We start from the raw sequence: 21,760 nt of genomic DNA, 5'->3' as shown, positions 1-21,760 counted from the left end.
TGTCCCCTTGGATGGCAGACCCAGCAATCTCAGGATAAAGGACATTTCTCCCACACTACCTCCCAAAACAAGCTTGACAACATAGTGACAGCCACGTGGCCTGGCTCCTCCATAAACCTGGCAGCTCCAGGGAGGATCAGCCCTGTGCTGAGCCTCCTGTGGCCTTTGGAAAGGTCCTCCTTCATTCTGTTGCACAAAAGATCCAGGAAACAAAGCCAGGGAAAGAACTGGCTGCCATGGAGAAGAAGTAAAGGTGGTGGCAAACAACAAAGAGCAAACTGCAAACTTGGATATGCCAGGAGAATAAACTTTCCTCCCATCTCCTGTAACTACATGAAACTTCCCTGCTATTTGAAAGGACAGCTGGCCAAACCAGATAGAGGAGAAGCCTGAACTAACAGCAGATCTTCATAATTCCATGCTGCCAGTATCTCCAGTCCAATAAACACACAGTCCAACCAGCTGGCCCCTGCATTCCTGTGCCAATGGGTTGTTCTTTATCACTATTTGTTGCTTGTGCACAACTTGGACAAAGCAGCAGAACTGAGTTTTCAAAAGGAATGTAAAACAAGCCTGAGAAAGTCACTTATCTGGAAATAAAAGCCCTTTAAAACAACAGGGATCATTAGGATTTGGGATTTGCGTGTCACTGGTGAGTCCCAAGGACAGGACCCACCTCCAAAGCCCACTGCTGCTGGGGGGCCCATTCTGCAGCATGTCACATTCTCCTGAAGGGACATGACAGAGCTCAGCATTCCTGGGAACCTGCAGGACCCCCAGCATGTTCATCTTGTGTCCCACAGTGAGCAGGGCTGCAGAACATCACATCCAGCTGCCTCTTGTGGCCTCCCAGCACACAGTGAAAAATAACAGGCAATCAAGGCACACACTTTGTAAATAAATAAATAAATAAATAAATAAATACATACATACATACATACATACATACATAACAGGCATCTGAGGCAAAGAGATAGAGAAGGGAAAAAAAATGAGGAAAATGACAGGATGAGTGAAGGATGACAGGAAATGACAGGCTGAGTAAAGACTGGACTCACCTGAGGTGCAACAAGGGGAGGGGTTGAGTGAGTCAAAAAAAAAAAAAAAAAAAAAAAGGCAAATTTGGTATATTCTGTTCACAGGGCCACACATAGCCCTGTTTAACAGGTTTTGTTGCCTCCAGCATTTCCTGGGCATCTGCCATGGAGATCTGGGCTGCCTCTCCATCCAAACAAATGGGATTGATTAAATCCTATCACACTCTCAAGGATTTCTACAGGCAGGCTGTTCTGTACATTTGCAACACAGAGATCTGACCAAATTCCCCACAGAGCAATTGCTACAGAAAACTGTTGTTTTACTGCCCTGTCAATCCTCTAGGAGTTTCCTATAAAGGCAGCAGCTCCTGGATTTACTTGGCACTCAGCCCCTTTCCCAAGGATGGCCACCTGGGACGAGTCAGTGTGTCTGGCTGTCAGGACAGCACGGACAGGATGCTCTGTGCAGGGGGCTGAGGATGGGGTTTGTCTCCAGCACTCCCACAGGACTGTCCACAGAATTCCAGAATTTGGAAAACATGGATGCACGTGAGCTGGAATAAGCACCACAATTTTTTCAATTTTTTCTGTCTGTTTTTCCTTGCGTGCTGCTCTCTTGGATAAAACCTACCTGGCTCTGTGTGTGTGTGGGTTTGGCTCAGAGCAGGGCCAGAGCTCTGCTTCCAGCCCTGAATTCCTCTCCACCTACAGAGCCCAGCTTGCCTTGCTCTTCCCCAAATGTCTCCCTGCCTTTCCCTGGAGCTGGCAGCACAGGCACGTTCCCCAGGTGAAGTCAGGAGGGTGAACACAGCCAGTCCCTGGGGGTTCTGGAAGAGCCTGGCTTTTCCTGGGATGTGAGGTGTCCCCACAGAAGGGACTGAGTGGGACAGCTCAGCCATCAGCCAGGGGAGTCCCTCAGCAATGCCACCCTGTGCAGGAGGGGTCTGGGAAGGAGGGCAGAAGGGCACAATGCCAGCATCAGAGAGGGGACTGAGAGTTTTGATTTCCCTGGTTTGCCCAGAGCCAGAGAGATGATTTCTGCTCCCAGGAGAAGGGTATAGGAAAGTATCTCCAGTCCAATAAACACACAGTCCAACCAGCTGGCCCCTGCATTCCCATGCCAATAGGTTGTTCTTTATCACTATTTGTTGCTTGTGCACAACTTGGACAAAGCAGCAGAACTGAGAGTTTTCAAAAAGAATGAAAAACAAGCCTGAGAAAGTCACTTATCTGGAAATAAAAGCCCTTTAAAACAACAGGGATTGCTAAGATTTGGGATTTGTGTGTCTAAGAGCAGGCAGGCAGTCTCAGGAGGCAGCAGGAGCTGCTGGAACTGGTGATGTGCCTCTGCATACCCTCCCTGAACCCAGCAGGAACAGCCCATGCTGGGACAGACAATTCCATCACACTCTCAACAACCAGGATTTGGGCTGCTCACAAACTCCCCTCCCTGAGCCACCTGCAGTCAGGCAGGGACAGTCACTGGGACATCAGGAACCTGAGCTGCAGAAACTGGGAGCTGCAAAGCTGTTCATCCCCTCCCATCAGATCCAGTGGCTCCTTTCAATCCAGAAGTATCTGTCTGTATGGAATGACACTCTGCATTCTTGTTCAGCCTGGGTAAGGTTTAAACCTTTATATGGCAAACCCCACTGCTTGCTTTTAATTGTCCTTTCCTCCTGGTGACAGGCTGTGCTTTGGCAGGGACAAAGCTCCCTGGAGTGGCCACACAAGAGTGTGGGAGGAGGGTGCCACAGGCAGCACTTTGGAGCTAAATTATGTTTCCTACAGCTGGAACAGAGGGTCCAAGGCACTGATGGAAGATGAGGAAGTTACTCCATCCCACCCTCCTCAACCATCCTATGTAACATGTCCTATAATGCACTTCCCAAAACTTTCCAAGAGCAGCTTCTGAGACTTCTGTGCTGTTTACTCAGCATGAAAATCCTCTCCCAATACACATGAATATTGCCACAACATTTTGCAGCTGAAAACAATCCCAGGCCAGGATTTCAAGAACAGCCCTGCCTCTTGTGACTGTGGGGCGTGATGTTTCAATAGTAAAAAAAAAAAAAAAAAAAAAAGAACAGGAAGCAAGTGATACATTTGGGGGGTGCAAGGCATTTTCCAGCTCCTCAGGAATGATGGAAAGGCTCCCACTGGCTTCAGACAGGGAGGGACCAGAGCTGCTCATCTCTCCAGCCTGGCCAGGCTGCCACGTGCAGGTGGCAACACTCCCTGGTGCACAGCTGTGCACAGCTGGCAGCACCAGCCACAGCCACTGCCACATCCCTCACTGGCACCATCTTGTGCCAAGGCTGCAGCAGGAAACCTGGCAGATAAAAAAACCTCAGGAAGTCACTTTGATTTCCCAACCCTTGGAGCTGCTGCTGGCTCCCAGGATCAGCACTCTGCCTCCAGGAGGGTTAAAGGTTGAGCAGAGCTGGCACTGAGGGGATTTGCTCTGCTCTGCACAAAGAGAAGTTCATTTTTTGCTACTGCCCCATCATTTCTACAAGCACATGCAAAGATTCCTTCCTTTGTCTCACTCAGACCAACTGTTTTGTAAACAAACACTGATGTTCCCCCATAAACCACCAGTCCCAGCAGCTCACCCAAACTTTCCAGGACTGGGATGCTGCAGAAATGGGAGTCAGGCACCAAGGGATGGCAGCACAGGAGCTGGGAGCACAGGATGTGAAGACACAGCTTGGGCAACAAGGACACTGAAGGCTGTGATACACCCCCAACACATCCCAGCCCTTCCTGTCTCCCTGATTACCTGTCCCATCTGAGCTGGTGTCACTTCCCAGTGACAGCAGAGCAATCCTGGTGACAAGGTCCCCTCTGTGTGTTCCTATGGAAGGTGCAGCAGGAAAAAGCTTCCGCACCAGCCCAGACAGGCAAGCCTGAGCTAATTGTGCATTCCACTTTCAACAGTGGCCACTTTCTGACAGTGGTTTAGGAAAATGGGAGAGATTTTACATTAGAATTTGTGCCCTAAAGGAAAAATGCCTTTTGAACTTTATTAGGGAGAATTTGGCTTGTGTCTTGAAGCACGAAGGGCTAAAGTGCTTCCAAAGCCCTTGAACTAAACCCAGCTCAGAAGGAGGCAAAGGAAATTTTCCTTCTGTCTTCTTTGGACCATCATTTTCATCTTTCAGGATTTGTTGTTTGGGGGTTTGTGAGGGCTTGCAAAAACTCTAAAATCTCACATGCTGTAGATTTGAACAGGAAATCAAGACTGTGTTTTAGCTCCTGCTGCACTGGAAAGACACTGACCTTTGTGGTAAGAGTAAATATTCAGCCAAAAGGCAGCACAGCTCATAAAGCCACAAATGCAGACAGGCCTAAAAGTTATGAACTTATTACGAAAAAAACCAGAAACAATTATTAAAACCCAGCCCAGGCATTTTCCTTTATTATTAAATGATAGCAGCAAATGAAGCTTCCAGGTCCAGAGCTCTGCTCCTTTACCTGCCTTTTCCCAGATCCTGGATAACCTCTGCTCTTTAACAAAGCCTGTTTTGTCCCAAAGGGATTTTCCTTCTTTCCTCCTGCATCTAGCAGAGGTTTCCAGTTTTGATAAGACTCTGAGAGGGACAGGTGATACCCATGGCTTGGCACAGGGTAACTGCAGTCTGCTCTCCAAATATTTGACACTCTGACCTACCCTGAATGGGGAATTTCTGAATACATCTTGCCTCTCCTTACAGAAGATCATGGAAAGGTTTGGGTTGGAAAGGACCTTAAAAACCCAGATACCTTCCACTGGAAGAGGTTGTCCAAACCCCATTCAGCCTGGCCTTGGAGACTTCCAGGGATGGGGGAAATATGCAGGGAAAAAAAAAAAAATATTCAGGGAAGAAAAATGGGCAGGTCCTGAAGAAGGGAAGGAAGGAGCTTTGCTCCCTTCTATTCACAGCTGAAGCTGGCCAGGTTCTCCTCACCTGCAGAGCCCAGAGGAAGGAGAATTGTTGTATTGCACTGTTGAATGGTTTGAGTGACCCCAGCTGATGTCTGGCCTGTGCCTCCCCTGTGCTCCCATCTGCATCCCCAGTTCCCAGGGCCTCCAAGTGGTGACAGTGACAGCAACCAGAGCAGCCCATGGGCCAGGCAGATGAACTCCCAAGTATTTATTTAGATTATCAAACTGCACCTCCATAAATCTATTGGATCCCCTGCTGTAGGAAAGGGTCCAGGGTGTTAAACAAATAGGCAATAAATTTCAGAGGATTTGGTAAAATTAGGATTGTCATTACTTTTCCATTTCAAGAAGACTAATCTGGGTTATAATTATCCCAGCTACATCCAGGCTTTTCAATAGTTCATACACTGATAAATGAAGCGTTCACTCTCACAAATGCCTCTCCTTCCCCTGATGGATGCAATGTGTTCCAGATGGATGGAGAAACCTTTTTTATTTCCCTTTTACACTTGCTAAACTATTTTCAGGCATCCAGAGCACCACAGGTGTAAATCAGCAGAGCTCTTCCACTCTTTTTTCTCCACTGCTTAGAGCAGTTGAGGATCCAGCCCCTTATTTCTAACCTTAAAACCACAAATTACACATAGGTGATAAATGAGGGAGGTAAGAAAAAGCCCCACCAGACAAACACAAAAGGCATTAATTGCACAAATCACTTTGGGCCTGCCAGCCCCTACAAAAAAGCCACTTTAATTAGGCTGATTGAAATGCAGACAGGTTTTCTTTCCCCCCCTTTTCCTCTGAGGTCTTTGTACCCACTTTGTATGAACAGGAGCCGGCCTCCACATCCTCAGCCCAAACCTGCCCTCTCACTCCCTCCAGGAGCCAGGACACTGGGAAGAGCCTCCTCAGCAGAGCCTCTGTGAGCTCCCAGAGGAGATCAGCACTGATGCCTGCTGGAGCAGACAGAGATGCTGCTGTGATGAGAAAGGTCGGTGCTGCCCCACAGAGGGATTCTCCCTCTGCCCTGCCACAGCACTGCTCCTCTGTGATTCCCAGGCTTTCCTCAGTGCCCTGGGGTTTTCTGAGTGCCTGCCCAGGGCCAGCTGGGACTCCATCTGCAGCAGGGCTGAGCCCACACATGGCCCTGGGGCGGTCACGAGTGGCATTTCCAACATATGTTTGCACAAAATGCTCGAGTCCTTTCAAGCTGAGCACGTGAGCACCCAGCCCTGTGGCCAGTGCCAGCTTTGAGCTGTGCCTCTTGGCCCTGTGTGCACAGGGAAGGATTTCCAAGCTCTGCTCCAGAAATAAAAGCATTAATGTTTATATTTAACGAGCTGAAAGCCATGGCAGAAAAATACACACAACTGGAGAGGGGAAAATGCTCTGTGAGTTTCCCCACCAGTGTGTGAAGGGAGATGAGGATTCAGCACAGGGAAGGGGATGCAAGTGTTTCATCAAGCACTGCTCCTCAGAGTAATGCACAATATGGCTCAATGCATGCTGTAATGGTCTCTTACTATGCAGTATTTTTATCTGAGTGTTATTTGACAGCTTGTGCTACGTGCAGCAGTGTGTATCTGCCAGCACCTCTGGCCATTGTCTCACAATCCCAGAACCCACTCCCCCTCCCAAGCTAGCCCCATCTCCAACTCTCCCTTAAAATACAGGACACACATCTAGGGATGTGTTTGCACAGAGCTCTACAAGCTTATGAATATAAAAATACAGCTTTGTACAAAACTACCGTATCACAAAGCTCAGGGGCTGTTTGGAACAGAGTGATCAGTCATGCCAAAAGCTGCAGGAAGGGACTTTTCAAAGCAGAAGTCCATTTGCTTGGGTAAAAGGCAACTCCCCACCTCTCCACATAGTTTAAGGATGACAAGGAAGTCGAGTGTTTGCTAGAACATCTCAAGCAGCAAGGAAAAATCAAAGTGCTCCGTCGGCAGGAATGAGAGCTGGCTCATGCAGTGTGTGCTCACTCTCACGTCTGTCAGCTCCACTAATGCTCAGTGAAACGAAGGGCCTGTGCTGGAGCTGCAGCAGGACTGGCATTCACTGCTGGAGCACCAGATTTATCCCAGCTGCTCAGGTTCAGGCCCCTGCCACTCACCCAGCTGCTCCAGTTGGGCTGTGCCTCACAAAGAGTGCCAGGGATCAAAAGCTAAGAGGTTTCACAGCCTGGCTGCAAGCAGAGATTTGTCCCTGGGTCAGAGAGGCTTCAAGCTTTCATGCAGAAAAAGGTTAAACCATGGCAAAACTGTTCAAGCTCCTGTCTGGGGCATGTATTTGATGCTGGCATGGGAAGGAAATTCTTGACCTGCCTGCCACAGGCTCAGCCAATGCCAACCTTGCACCTTTGCAACTGCAGCCACGTCATTTCCCAGCAGACAACCAGAAATATCCCCGTGCTTACTCAGACAAATCCTCCCCAAGGCTGACAAAGTGAGAAGCAGCTCATCAGTGCCTGTTGCTATCTACAAAGCAGCTTGTCTGCAGAAATTTCACTGCTGTGATGATCTAAAGGTGCTAAAACCCCAAGAAGGAAGGGCTGGCATGCCTGAACCCTACTCTCAGTCTCTAACCAATGAACTGTTTTCCTATCAGATGTCTACATTGACATGGTTAAACTCTTTCCCTCTTTTCATTATCAGAGTTGGGTGAAAATGCCCAGCAGCACACATGGAATCAGCTCTTGACACGGTGTTTACGCAGCAACAGCAGCTTTTTCAGCTTCACTGGGGACCCAGAGACCAAACAGTGCCCATGGTTGTGCTCCAGGCATCCTTGCTGTAACAGCATCATAAATACATAATGAGAATTTAAAAGGCAGAAGGAAAACAGATAAAGGAGACTCTCTGTATCACACTCGGCTTTCATCATCTGAAAAGAGCTACAAATTTCAGCATGTGCTCATCAGCACTGAGGGAAAGGTGTCCTCGTTAGAGGATGAGCACAGGAGCTGCCTGGCAGCATCCAGGGGGAAAAGACGTCAAGTTTCAGAGGAAAGCTGCCACCACATTTTATACACACTGTCACTTTTCAAGAAGAAAAAGCAGCTTAGCACAGAAGCAAGAGGAACTGTGTTCAAGCACAGAACAACAACAGCAAGGTCATCCATGCCACGTGAGCACAGATTTGGATCAAATCCCTGAAGGCTGGTCTGGGAAAAGCTGCTTCAAACATCAGAGAGCCAAAACCAAGGGAGTCAGTCAGTACCTGGCCATCTCAGGTGCTTCCATGGCCACCTCGAGCAGTATCCATGCACTTGCAAGTCCAAATCATGCAGAATCAAATCACAACTGTGGCCAACATTACCAAATACCTCTGGGTGGGTTCACAGTCAGAACCTTGAGAGCAGCACAGTAACTTCCAGCACACTTCAAAGGAAAGAAAAGTGTCACCTTGCAGGACTGACTCAGTCTGAATGGGACCTTACCATCCATCCTCCAGTTATACACAGACAACACCCCCAAAACTCCTTCCAACATGCAGCTCCAATCCTGTTCCTCCCCCTTCAGGTCCTTCCTTCTCCATCCCCTCTCTCCCCTGATTCATGGCCACAGCAAATGTGCTGCTTGATTATCTGCTGACACATGCATTTAGCACTTCTCTACATAAAGCAACGAGTTTGGAAGCTGTTCCAACTTCCCCTCTGGATGATGTCACCCTGGGCAGGCGCCAGGCTGGGTTTCAAGTGAAAATCCTTCACTTCAGGGTCAGATATCCTCCTATTTTTAGGCCTGGACTCAGTGTTGTGCAGCCAACAGCTGAGCTGGACAGCTCTCCTTATTCCATGAGTCTGCTGGCTGTGTTCTGCCCCACAGAGCTCTCCAGAAATTCAGGGTGAGAAACGTGTTCCCTCCAGTCTGCACAGGGAATGGGGATGGAGAGGGGACCTGTGGCTGCAGCCTGTGAGCTCCCATCCCCCCACCTGGCTCTGACACCTCCATCACCCCACTTTGCTCCCCAAAACCTTTTAGTGCCACTGCCCTATGTCCCCAAGGGCCACATCCACACGGATTTTAAATCCCTCCAGGCATGGAGACTCCACCACTGCCCTGGGTGGTTGTGCCAGGGCTGGACAAACCTTTTTGTGAAGAAATTTTCCCTAATATCCAAACTAAGCCTCCCCTGGCACAGCCTGAGACCATTTCCTCTTGTCCTGTTGTTACCTGGGAGAAGAGACTGACACCCACCAGGCTGCACCCTCCTCTCAAGCAGTTATAGAATTAAGGTCCCCCTGAGCTTCCTTTTCTCCAGGCTGAGCCCCCCCAGCTGCTCCTCATCACATTCATTGCAATAATTTCCCTAATTGCAATGCTTGGTCAGCCAATGCCTGTGCTGTGCTGTGGCCATTTAAGCAAAGTGATGTGTTGTACACACAAATCAGTTAAGGAAGGAAAATCTTTTGAGATGAGCTGCAGCTCCACAAAGAGCAGCCAGGCTCTTCCTCTGCTCCTCACAGACACACACCCCTGTGTCTGAGGGAGGCTGGTGGCTGGAGTTCAAAGGATGGGATGCAGATCCCACACACAGCCCAGCCCTGTGTGCTGGGTGAGCTCATCTCAGCAGGGCTGAGGTGTGACCATTGCCATTGCTGACAGCCACTGAGAGCCACAGACAAGTGAGAAGTGCAGTGGTTTTGGGGCAGAGTGTGAATGTGAGTCACAGCTGCAGTGCTGGGAGCTGCCCTGCACCCAAATCCCTTCTCTGTCACTGCAGCACACGGGCACTCACTCACTCACACACAGACACATCCCAGCCTGCAGCACACCCTGAGCTGGCACTGCTGCTGCTTGATTTTTCATCCCACCTCCCCAAGGGAGGTGCTGGAGGGCAGCAGCTCCTGTGTCTTGGGGCTGTTCCCTTGTCCTCAGCACCCCAACAAAACCTGTCTGCATCCCCTCTGCAGCTGCTGGAACCATGAATGGTTTGGGCTGGAAGGGGCCTTAAAGCCCATCCAACTTCTTCCACTTCCACTATCCCAGGTTGTTCCTGTCCAAACTGGCCCTGGACACTTCCAGGGATGGAAGGTAGCCACTGTGGTTTTGTTGGTTGAACCTACTCATAGAGAAAAAAATAAATGTCACTGGCTAAGCCTGCAGGGACCCTCCAGCATCCATGGGCACACAGAACAGCATCAAAACAGGAATGCTCAGGTGTTCTGTGCTTGCAGGGTGCCAGCACAAGGCACTGCTCTGGCACTGCTGCTCCTGAGCATGTTTACAGCACAAGCAAGAGCCCAAGCCAGATCAAATTTCAGATATTGAACCATTTGCTTCAAAGGAGTTACATCAGCAGCTGACTTGGCCTGTCTCTCTCGTTTGCTTCTCTCTAACTTTGAAAACCACACTCTGCCTTGGTTGTATCAATCAGAGCAGACTCTCTGATACAACTCCATGCACCAGAAAGCCTGGGTGATATTTAGCTACAGGAAAAAATAAGCAGAGAAGAGGAACCTGTGCTTTAAAAAAAAGGAAATCTCTAGTGAAACCCAAATTGTGCAGCTGTCCCAGCTTTGCCCTTTCTGCAGCACATTTCAGCACTCTCCTCTGCATTTTCAGGGAAATAAAGTGGTTTTCCATTGGTATGGAATTCATCAATGCTGTCAAAGGCTGGACAGCTGATACAGTGTCCTGAGTTGACAACCCCTGACCTGCCACCAGCACCACCTCAGCTCAGGAATTGTGTCTGCAGGGAGGAGGGAAAGGCAAACACTGGCCAAGAGCTGCCAGGGGCTCTGGAGCTGCTCAGGCAGGGCAGGAGCACACGTGGCCATGGAGGGAGGGTGGCTGCCAGCGCCTGTCCTGCCAAGACATGGAGGCACCACAGCAGAAGGGAAGGAGAGAATAAAGGCCATCAGCTTTGGATGCTGTCAGAGGGCCTGGAAATGGTTTAGTGCCATACATCAGGTCCAGCTGAGCCACGTGCCCAGGTCCTGCTGCCTCTGCACCAGCTCCTCCTCTTCCAGCCCTTCACCAGCTGCACAAGAGCAGAAATGGAAACCTGAGCTGTCTCTGCTGCTGCATGAGCTGGGTGGATGTGAGGCAAGAGGGGAAGCAAAACTGCAGCTGATGTGGTCACTGCCCCCTGCTTTGCCAAGTGCACAGTGCCTCCCTTCCCAAGGAGATGAGAGTGGATTGCACTGGGGCTGCTGAGGAAAAGTCAGTCACTGCACAGGCAGAGAGCAGAACTGTCAGACTCCTGAGTAATACTGCTTATCCTCACTCACCTGATCCAGTCCTCATTTATTTATCCTATTCTCATCAGACTCCTGAGTAATATTGTTTTTCATCACTCACCTGATCCATTCCTCCTTTATTTATCCCACTCTCATTGCAGATTGATCTCTTTTCTGATAGTTAGACTAATTTTTTTCAGAGCAGCACATTAGCACACAACATGGCTGTGTCCTGAGCACACACTGCTCCCTCGAGGTTTATCATGCTACCAATAAATAAATTACCTGCTAATAAACCCCCCTCAAATTCACTCTTCTCATTTAGACTGAAGATAATTAAATTTATGCATGAGTTACTAATTTCTGTGACTGAACACTGGAATATACTGGGAAGATGGAAGGCTGTGATCAGATGTGCAAGTTAAAGCACTGCAGGATTTACTCTGAGCTTCCTCTACAAAGCTGATTCAAACATTATGGTAACCAAACTGTGGTCAAGAAATTGATAAAAAAACATGTGAAGAGCCTCCCACAGACAGAGCAAACATAATTTGAATATGCAATAAAGGGTGATAAGGCTATGCTTGGGACTGCCTGCAGTCAGCTATCACAACTCACTGACACCAGCTTCAATAAAAGTTGCTTAAGACATCAACCAAGATGAATTACAATACAACTTTTCACAGTGCAAACATGGCTTGGAACTCTTTCCACTTGTAACAGGCTTAATTATCAGGATGTGAGGGCCTAAGCATGTCTCTGGTTGTGTTTCTGTACAAAGGGAGTGCCTCTGCCTGCTCATTCTCATTGCACACTGCTGGTACCCAGGAGATGGGAAAGAACTCATAAAATTGTTCATCTTGGCTGGGTTGGTAACACAGGGAGCAAGAGAGGGAGGGTGGAGAGATGCTCCCTCTGCAGAGAAGCAAGAGGTGACTATTTCTTCACAGAACTTGTCATGAGCTTTCACTCAATTACACAGTGAGAGCAGAGAATTTATCTATGTGTGAAGGTTTTTTTCAGAATACTTTTATAACTTCATTTAATGACACAATCTGTTTTTCCCATCCTTAGTCAGCTGATGATGGCAGCCTAAAAGATTTCCATCCCAACTTTTGTCTTGGTCACATCTTGACTTCTCTCCTGGCAATCCAATTTACTGCAAATTCTGTGTGTTTTCTTTAATCAGGCAAGAGGAACAGATCACAAGCCACTTTATTAAGGAAGTCAGGATAATTATTCTCTGAGGATAATTAAAAAGTAGGGATACATGAAGTAACTTGACCCAGTTCTCCTGGAGAACAGTGGCAGAGCTGGCAGGAGATGGCAGCTCTCACAGGCCTCCATCCTTTTATCCTCCATCCCTGGAGATTCCTTGATGTCTGTAATGAGGCAGCTCAGGGATGTTGACTCTGATGTCAGTATCAGCCATGGCCATGAGATAAATCCCTAACCAGAGGAAAGAAATCCCAGGTGGGCACTGAGAGGGGATAAATCCACACTGCCACATTCCACAGCCATCCCAGAGCTCACAGGTGAGCAGGGCACCACTGCCATGAATATTCCTGCCTCCTGCCACACACCAGCAATGGAAAATCCATTATTTAAAAACCAAGGCTGTAAATGACAAGGAGAAGGGGGGAAGCAAATCTTACCCCTGCCAAGATCCAACTGCCATCTGACACACCTGGAAGCTGTTTCCAGAGGTACAGGGAAACACTTGGAAAAGCCTCAAAGTCATTTTTCTCTGCTCTAACTTGCAGGCTACAAAGATGAGTGAGGATATTACACAGCATTGCAGAATCAATAGTTATTGTGGGAATCATTGGTTTGATGTCAAGGCCAATTAGCTGCAAGTGGAATTAGCACATACCCCGAGCAGGAAGACAAGAACATGTTCTTCCCTAGATGGGAAAGATGTTGGCCAGGTGTGCACAGAAACTCTGGAACTGGTGTCACATTTCCCAATCTGACAAATCTCACAGCCCTCAGAGGAGCCTGCAGCAATCTCTGTCCTGGACATGGGACAAACTGAGAAAGGAGAAACCTGCAGCCCAGACTGACCCTTTGCATCTGGAACTCACACTTAGGAAAGGCTACACTTGGCCAACAACAATTCACCTGTGCCACGTCACCCCAACACACCAATCTTATCCCCTCACCTTCCCCCTTTTGGCCTGACTTGTGCCAGCAGAAGTTTTATTCCATGTTGCAGACAGGATTTACAGCATTTCTTGGACTAATCTATGGCATGCCTGCTTTGGCTACAGAAAAAGTGTTCAACATTTGAGATCAAGGAGCAAAGGGTGTCACATTAAAGGAAATAGGCTGCACAGATTTTAATCAACTTTAAGGATCCAAGAGAAACAAGACAAAGGAGCCAACTTGCAGGACTCCATGCAAGGTGATGCAAAAGTGGTTTTTTCAGCAGTTTGATGCACATTTGGAATCTCATGCTGGGAGCAGCCAACAGTGGAGAATACTTTGCAGAGGTCAGGAGGGTGAGAGCCTGGGGAGGAGGCAACCCCAGGGCATATCCCTGCAGAACCTGGGTGGGCTGCAGATCTTAGAAACCACTGAACTGTAGAATCACAGAATATCCTGAGCTGGAAGGGACCCACAGGGATCATCAGTGCAGCTCCTGGCCCTGCACAGACACCCCAACAATCCCACCTGAGTGTCCCTGGGAGTTTTGTCCAAACTCCTGGAGCTCTGGGGCTGTGCCCATTCCCTGGGGAGCCTAGGCAGTGCTCAGCACCCTCTGGGGGAAGAACCTTTCCCTGAAATGTTCATGTAAACTGCTTTGAGCCCCAAAAGCAGGAGAGCTGCCCCAGGCACCCTGGTGCACTGGAGGTGACAGTGCTGGGGAATGTCTGGGTGATGAAGGAGGAGAACAACAGGGTCCCTTCCAACCCAAACCATTCAGTGGTTCTGTTATTGAAACCTGTGGCAATCCCAGCACTCCAGCACTCCACCTGCAGCAAAACCCTGACAGCTTTGTGTTTCAAAGCCCTTTGGACAAACAGCCCTGGATGCTGGGGAAGCCCCAGGCTGGGATGTGCACGAGCCAACGATGCCATCCAGAGGTGCTCTGGTGCAACACAGAACTCTGAGTCATCAAAGGCTAAAGGGAAAGACAGCACCTTTGTATATCTTATTTATCAGATTTTAAACTAACCCCACCACTAATAATTACATTTTGATCATTTTTAATTTATCCTGCCCATCACTTGTTTATTTTCTGTCACTCCTCACTGTGTGCCTGGATTTTCTAAGTGTATAAAATAAGTCATTCTTAAAAATACAGATACACCTCTGACCTCTCCTGGCAAACAGGAGTTATTTCATTTTACTGCCAGTTGCTGAGAGCAGGCCTGCCATGACATGGGGAATTGAGAGAGACACTCATCTGTATTTCACTGCTCTGCAAGAATGGCTGAGCTGAGAAAACACCAACCACACACTGAAACAGGAAACAATCTTTGTCCCCATCTAGAGCAGCTGGCTTTCAGCTTTGTGAAATCATTTCAGCTGCAAAATCATGACTCAAACTTGATAGAAGAAAATGCATATTGATGGGTGTTTGTGTACACAGAATTTATGTGCCTGAACAGTGTGGGTGCAACATCACCTGGGACATATTTTATGATGGGGAAAGTATGGAACAGGAGAGATCTGGTCAGTAGCAAAGACCTAATTCACCTTTGTGTGCAAAGATACCTTCTTCACTGGCACCTATACCTATGTGGCAACAAAACATGGATTTGCAAAGTGATCCCATTAATATCAGAATAAAATCAACCACTGAATCCTTTTTTTTTCTGTTAGAACCTAGTAAGATTAGAGTCATAGAAAGTCTTGAGTTGGAAGGGACCTGCATGGATCATCAAGTCCAGCTCCTGGGACTACAAAGATTATAGACAAATAATCCCAAAAGCACAAACTATATAATTACATTTTTAATCTTTGGGATTTCCCAAGCTTTATTCAGATACTTATCTGATTTTTAGATGTACTGTCTTAAAATCATAGAAAACACAATACACTCTTACCTGCCTTTTTTTCCTCAGAAACCATCACTTACTGGTCCATTAGAATTAAGGCACAGTGTATTATTTTATCACCTTACATAAACTAAAAAGGAAAACTGAGGAACAGATTGAGTTGAAAATGAACAAAATAACTTTTCAGATAGTTTATGGCAAGCATGATTTCACGTGTTGTATCCCCCCCCAAATGAGCATCCTTCTTTTACAGTCTCAGTATTTGAAAGTGAAGAAAAACTGAAAATACAAATGACATCAGGTGACAGAGGCAGGTTCTGGGTAAGAGGAGATGGTTAAAACAAGATTTTGAGTGTTGGGATCAGAATGGCAAATGGAGGGACAGATCTCTGCACTGCACTTGGAGTCACCCTGAGCTGACCTCAAACCCAATACCAGACACCTGCCCAGCACTGGTCATGTCCTGGTGCAGGTGCACACAGAGCCCCCCTCAGCAGCTGGACCTGTGACAGCTCAGAGAGAGCACAGGACCATGGGGACACCTGCACAAGGAGGGGTTTGCATTTGGAGCCATGAGTGACCCTGCAGGACCCTGCACTCTGGGAAGGCTCTCGTGTTTCACACACCTCAGTGCTGAATGTGTGTCTGGAGGGAAGGGCAGACATATGGAGCCCTTCCTAAAACTGTGAGAGATGACCCACAGGGATGGCTGAGTCAACAGTCTAATTTTATAACCCTGACCCTACCACGGGTTTCAGACCCATCTTATATCAAGTGTTCAACACTTTCATGCAGCAGCAGGAAAAAAACAAGCAAACCCCAGGAAATACACCAGTTCTATGTGCTGAGATGAAAAAAAAATACAGCAGGAGTTGAGCAGAAAGTATTTATTCAAAAGATCAAAGACACTCTGCCCTCCCCTTCCTTCTACTTTCACACTTCTAGTGTTTTCCTAAAAGAACATATCACCATCCACCCAAGTCTCTGCTGCACAGGGAGAGACAAATGGCAGCCTCCAGTGACCCAAGGGGAAGGGTGTGCAGAAGGCTGGAAGCAGCTGAGGCAGGATGGGGCAGGCTGGGGCAGGGAGTGCACTGACCTGTACTTGCCCGTGCGCACCTGCAGCGCGCGCATCCCGCAGCGCTGCGCTCCCCCCACGTCGCTCACGATGTCATCCCCGATCATGACGGCCTGTCAGGGCACAGACACACAGCCAGAGCTCATTCCTGCCATTTGTCACCCTCCCCTGACATAACTAACTGCCTGGTTTGAGGTCTAATGCTGCCACTGGAGAAATTAAACAAGATAATATTGTCGTGGTATTGATTAGAAGTCATCCCACCCTGAGGGTAATTCACTGGCACAGCACACACCTGTACAGTTTGTAATCAATCACAGAAATCAAAGGGATTTGGGGCACAGTTGTAAGAAAATGGTCAGTTTTATGAAATTAGGCCTCCTCTGTTCTTAACAATCCATTCCTGCCATGCTCCAAGCAGCTTAAATTAAGCTTAACTTCTTAAATCTGCTGTTCTACAGGCTGGTCAAAAGCTTAAGCTTGTAATCACTGAGAGCTTGGTCCCAACCTGTTCTTAGGTTGATATAGAAATTTGAGAAACCACTGTAAAATGGAATTTATTCATTTTTGCACAGTATGGCACAATGTGTACAGGCCTAGCACCATTTGTGTTACTACCAGTTTATGCCAATATTAATTTAAATATTTAATTAATGAATTAATTGATTGATTGCTAAACAAAAGTTAGTCAATTACCAAAAAAGTAACTGGTTGTGCCAAGATTTGTCTGGTGTTTGATAAAAAGAGTGCACAGAGCACTTTCCTGCCTCTGTTAAAGATATTTATTAGATCAGAGTGTATCAACCAAGGCATCCTTTCTGTTGACAATCACATCTACAAAATTTCAAGTGTGTATCATCCTGCATTACAGAATCACTATATTTATTCTATTCTTCAAATTTAAAATGATTGGGGGATGCCATTTTATAGTTTCAACAAAACCCAATATAAACACAAAACAGTAATTTTCCATTAATGAACCAAGAAATCAGCTTTACACCCCCCCCAAAATGTTCTGGATTATTCTGCAGAGAGAAGAGGCAGCACCTACAACTGGAGAAGCACAGATTTGAAAGTCTGTAATGTGATTTATCAATCAGATTTTTTCACCTTTGTATTAAAGTTGAATTTTGTCTAATCCAGAGTTAGCTACATCTTTATTTTCATCTTTTAAATCAGCTTTTTGCTTCATAAATTTAACTGCCTGGCTTTCACAACCATGGTACCTTCCAGCTCCAGACATTCCTGCCTGAATTTCCATCCCTTGCCCAGATCTGTTTTGCTTAAGAATAAAAATACTAAACCTCCTGAGCTATTTTTATGAATTATCTAATTGCAACAGGATCTTCTCCCATGTATTACACTGAATGTAAAGGAAATCTAAGGATATACCTAAATTTTTTGAGAGGATTCATAAACCAAACTGAGCTACAAACAAGTGGATCTGGAATAGATCCTGTAGATAGTTCACCTTTCCTTGGTGCTCTTCCAAACCAGCAATTCAGCACAAAATGGGGAGAAAATGATGGGTTAGATTTAAGTGATTAGTGAATAAAGCATGTAAATGTGGATAAGGAAAAGAGAATAATCCTACTTTGTGTGCAGAGCTAGAAGAACCTGGCAACTCCATCCCATTAGCAACTGCTCCAGGATATTTAACCATTCTCAACTATTGGTTTTAAGAGATTACAATTCCTTTTTCTTACAAAATTCCTTCCAACACCTCCCTAAGGGTGAGAGGGAACATGCATGCCCTTGCTCAGCTCAAACCCTGACATTCAGGATGCAAAGACAATTTCAGCCCTGTGTCCTAATAACCCTGAAAAGAATTTCCTCTGCCAAAGGAAAAGGGCAGAGCACCAAGCACTCCCCTGCTCATCAGGGCTGTATTTTACCCCATCCAGGGAAGTTTTCCAGCAAGACTCTGGCAGCTCTGGAAGTGCAGCTGCAGCTGAGCAGTGATGCCTGTCCAGGCCAGCTTGTGGCACACACACACAAAAATGTGCTCCAGCCCCCAGGGATTTCACAGATTTACTATCGGTGAAGGGCAATAATCACTAAAGGAGGAGCAATTATTCCCAAATCATTTAGGATTTAAAAAATCATTGGCAAGAAGATAGAGGTCAAAAGGTGCACTGTCAAGGGAAATAAAAAAAACTCTACCTGTCAAACCTGGGTTTAACTTCCTCTCTGGCTGCAATATGGTAAGAAGAGAGAGAAAGATATAAAACTGAAAGGTCACATAGCCACTGAAAGCAGGAATTAAAAGATCCCCATTCGTGTTCACATTTTACACAGGGATCACACCTTTAATCTGTTCAATCCTTCTGCAAGAGTTCCTTTTTTTTAGATTGGCTACAAATTAACTAAAAAGAAGGGAAAAAATACAGTGAGTCTCTGGGTTTTAAAACAAATCATCAAAGGAGGAGGATGGGTGTAATTTCTGTTTCCCTAAGATGGTGAGAGGTGGTTTGTGGTTGTACACACACAGTAAATAAAGCACATGTGCCAAAGCTGAGGGAAAACACTGCTCTCAATGAGTTCCCATCAGACAGCCCAGAGGGGCACTGAGAACAGAGGTCCACATGACCCCCAGGAATTTGGGGTGGAAAGGCAAAATACAATCCCCACAGTCAGCAAAGCCACTGGTGCTGCCTGAGACAGATCCTGAGCTGAATGCAGGTGAGCAGCCAAAACTAAGAAATCTTCAGAGATGCTGTTGGGGTGGTGAGTGGGAACCTCAGGCAGTTTTTGCCTGCAAACAGAGTTCCAGCATTCATTAACTGATCACAGAAAGATGTCTGATCAGAAAAGGAATTAGAGAGCAAGGAAATGAAGGAGGCAGAAAGAAGAGAATACCCTGGCTGCCCCAGCCCTGGTTGTGCTGCAGGCAGTGTTTACCAGGACGAGCTCAGATGGGGGATTTTGGAGGCTGGAGCCCATGCAGGATGCAGAGTTGCACAGAAGGCAGTGTGCTAACTCCACCAGAGCACTGAGCACAGAGAATGATTCTATACTTATGCCTAAACAGATTATTTGCTATAGATTTAATAACCTTTACCAAGCTAAATGTGTCAGGACCATAAGGAAATAAAGCCTATACACCAAACCTTGATGTATTAAACCCCTTTACACAAGAACTACAACACATTTACTTTTCTCCCTGCTCTCCTTCACCCAAGGAATAACACCCCAGGCTTTAGGATCCCACATGATGTTAATTTTGTTTCTTTCTTAGTGTGGAACTCCAAAGGTGTGGGGCCAGACAGTTCTCACTATGCCTTCAGGGACTGAAGCTTGACATTTCCTTTGGCCACTGTTCTTTTGGGAGGGAAGATCTTGCCCTGCTGTGGCTGGTGAGCAAGGAGGGGACACTGGCACAGGAGCAGGTGCCCTGTGCCACCCCTGGGTGACCTCTCCCTGCTCTCATGCACCACTAACTCCTACCTGAGGCTTGCAGGTGCCAGCAGTGGGAATTGCTTAACTGCCAGTAGTTTATGGACTCTAGTATGACCTGCCATAACTCCCATTAAAGCAGGATAATTTGCTACAGAGAGAACTTTTTATGATTATATAAAACTACCAGAACCTTAACATTATTTAGGTTTTATTGTAAAGCTGTAAAAATCATCCACTGTTACAGCTGCCTTGAAACACATGAATTAGACATTTCAGTAACCTTTAAGATGTGTTATTCTTTGTCATAGTACTGAATTGTAAGATAGGTCTGGTTACCTCTAGGAGGTTTAAATTTCCAATCTATTAAAGTAATACTGGCAATCTGTTATTTCTAGGCCATTGAGGAAAGGTTAAAATGAAAATTGGACTTCAGGGAGCTCCTCTTATTCTAAGTGCAGGCTGAAAACATCTCAGCAGCAGAAGGCAAAGTCAGGGTCTCAGTAAGAAGCAGTTATCAAGGGAAATGACTGGTGATAACTTTATTGATTAAAGCAGCTTAAGGAATTTCAGAATTGCCACTGTCTCAAATTACTGTGGTAAGACAGCTTTATTAAAAAGGTATTTTTCATTAAAAGCCAAGTGAAAGAAAATTGTCATATGTTTTCAGAAGCACAGCTCATCTAAAATAGTTTAATGATGGTATGGATTAAATGCATTCCACAGGTGGAATAAATTATTGGAATAAACATTTTGTAAAAGCAAAGGCAAGTAAAACCAGCCCCTGTCATGTCAGTACAAATGCAGAGTTCTTTCAGGAGACAGATTAAAATGTAATGCTGTGCATTACAGGAACTTACTGAAGTGACTATACTGAGGTTTTAAACTGAAAATAATGAGATTTTATTACTGTGTACTATGAACTAAACCAACCTGCAAATCCTTCTCCCAAAGCACATTAAAGTCACAGGGTTGAGCACTCAAAATTTAGGAAAAGATGCCAGAATTGAGGCAGTTTGGAATTTGTTCTTCCTACACTTGTGAATCATGATCAGGCTTTAACTCCAGCAGTGTGGATTGTTTTTTCCAGGATGGAAAGCATGGAGTGGCTGATGTCATTATCCAGTGGTGTCTGCTGCACTCCTCCTCCTTGGTTAAGCATACACTCCCTTCATCTCCAAACTCTCTAAAAATAAAATATTACATCTACAAACTAGACAAATCACTACAGCAGACTAGTGGCATTGAATATCAGAAACTATACGAAAAAAAAGCCAAAACTCTGACAAATATAAAGTTAGGCATGAGCAGCAGACATGACAAACAGCAGAGAATGAATAAAAAAATCACTGCTGGGAACCATTCCTGCTTTTCTGTGCCCAAAAAAATGGTGCTGAAGCTGATGGGAATCATTCACTAGGGCTCAGCCTATGGGACCATTTTTGCCAGCCTGGTGATGCATCACACCAGATTTCTTGGGGCAAGGATTTAGAGGCAGCAGCTCTGCACCTGGGATAGTCCAGGGTAGTCCAGACTGAGCTATCTTATTCCTGGGAAGATATGGACAGACTGAAGGGAGTACAGAAAAAAGGAGAGTGACTGAATGGAGGGAAGCAGCAGAATTAAACCACACAGTTTTTATAAAAATCAATCCTGCAATGGTAACAAGTCTAGAGATAATTGGATGGGGAAAATATCCAGGAAGGCAAGCAGTTATTTTGGTTGTTAACTGGAGTAAAACTAGAAATAAGGGGATGCAGTTAGAAGGGAAATATCCTGGTAAATCTCAGGAAAAGCTGCCTTCTCACAAGACCCACTGGGCTGAACACCATCCCCAGGGTACTGACAGTGGTTTGGCTCTCTGGAAACTACTGTGGACAAACCATTAATACTGTGGAGCAGGGAACATTTCTGCATGGGGAAGGAGATGGATTAGATGGCTCACTAGGTCTTTTCCATCTCCCCACTCTATAATAAAGCAAACCCAAGCACACACTGAATTACAGGGCCATAATTTCATCTCCAGGCTCCAGGGACCTACAAGCCACCCCAAACTTCCCTCCTGTTGTTTATAATGTCACCCAAACCCCCCTGATGGAATTATTGTGCTGTAATTCACTGCTGTTT

At 46.4% G+C, this 21,760-nt stretch overlaps 1 protein-coding gene across 3 annotated transcripts in view; it reads right to left on the bottom strand.

Annotated features, from left to right (window-relative positions):
• Positions 1-21,760, bottom strand: part of LHPP (phospholysine phosphohistidine inorganic pyrophosphate phosphatase) — a 71,964-nt gene that overhangs the window by 33,864 nt on the left and 16,340 nt on the right. For 2 of the 3 annotated variants that reach the window (XM_056494277.1, XM_056494276.1), the window contains one exon: positions 16,259-16,350. The exons of the other annotated variant lie outside the window; for it this stretch is intronic. In XM_056494277.1, coding sequence (XP_056350252.1) covers positions 16,259-16,350 — 92 coding nt within the window. The remainder of the gene's footprint in view (positions 1-16,258; positions 16,351-21,760) is intronic. 3 annotated transcript variants of the gene reach the window in all.

This window comes from Oenanthe melanoleuca, chromosome 6, assembly GCF_029582105.1.
Source record: "Oenanthe melanoleuca isolate GR-GAL-2019-014 chromosome 6, OMel1.0, whole genome shotgun sequence".
Classification (NCBI taxonomy): Eukaryota; Metazoa; Chordata; class Aves; order Passeriformes; family Muscicapidae; genus Oenanthe; species Oenanthe melanoleuca.
Note: the sequence above shows the minus strand (reverse complement) of the source record. Positions and strands in the feature narration are given on the sequence as shown.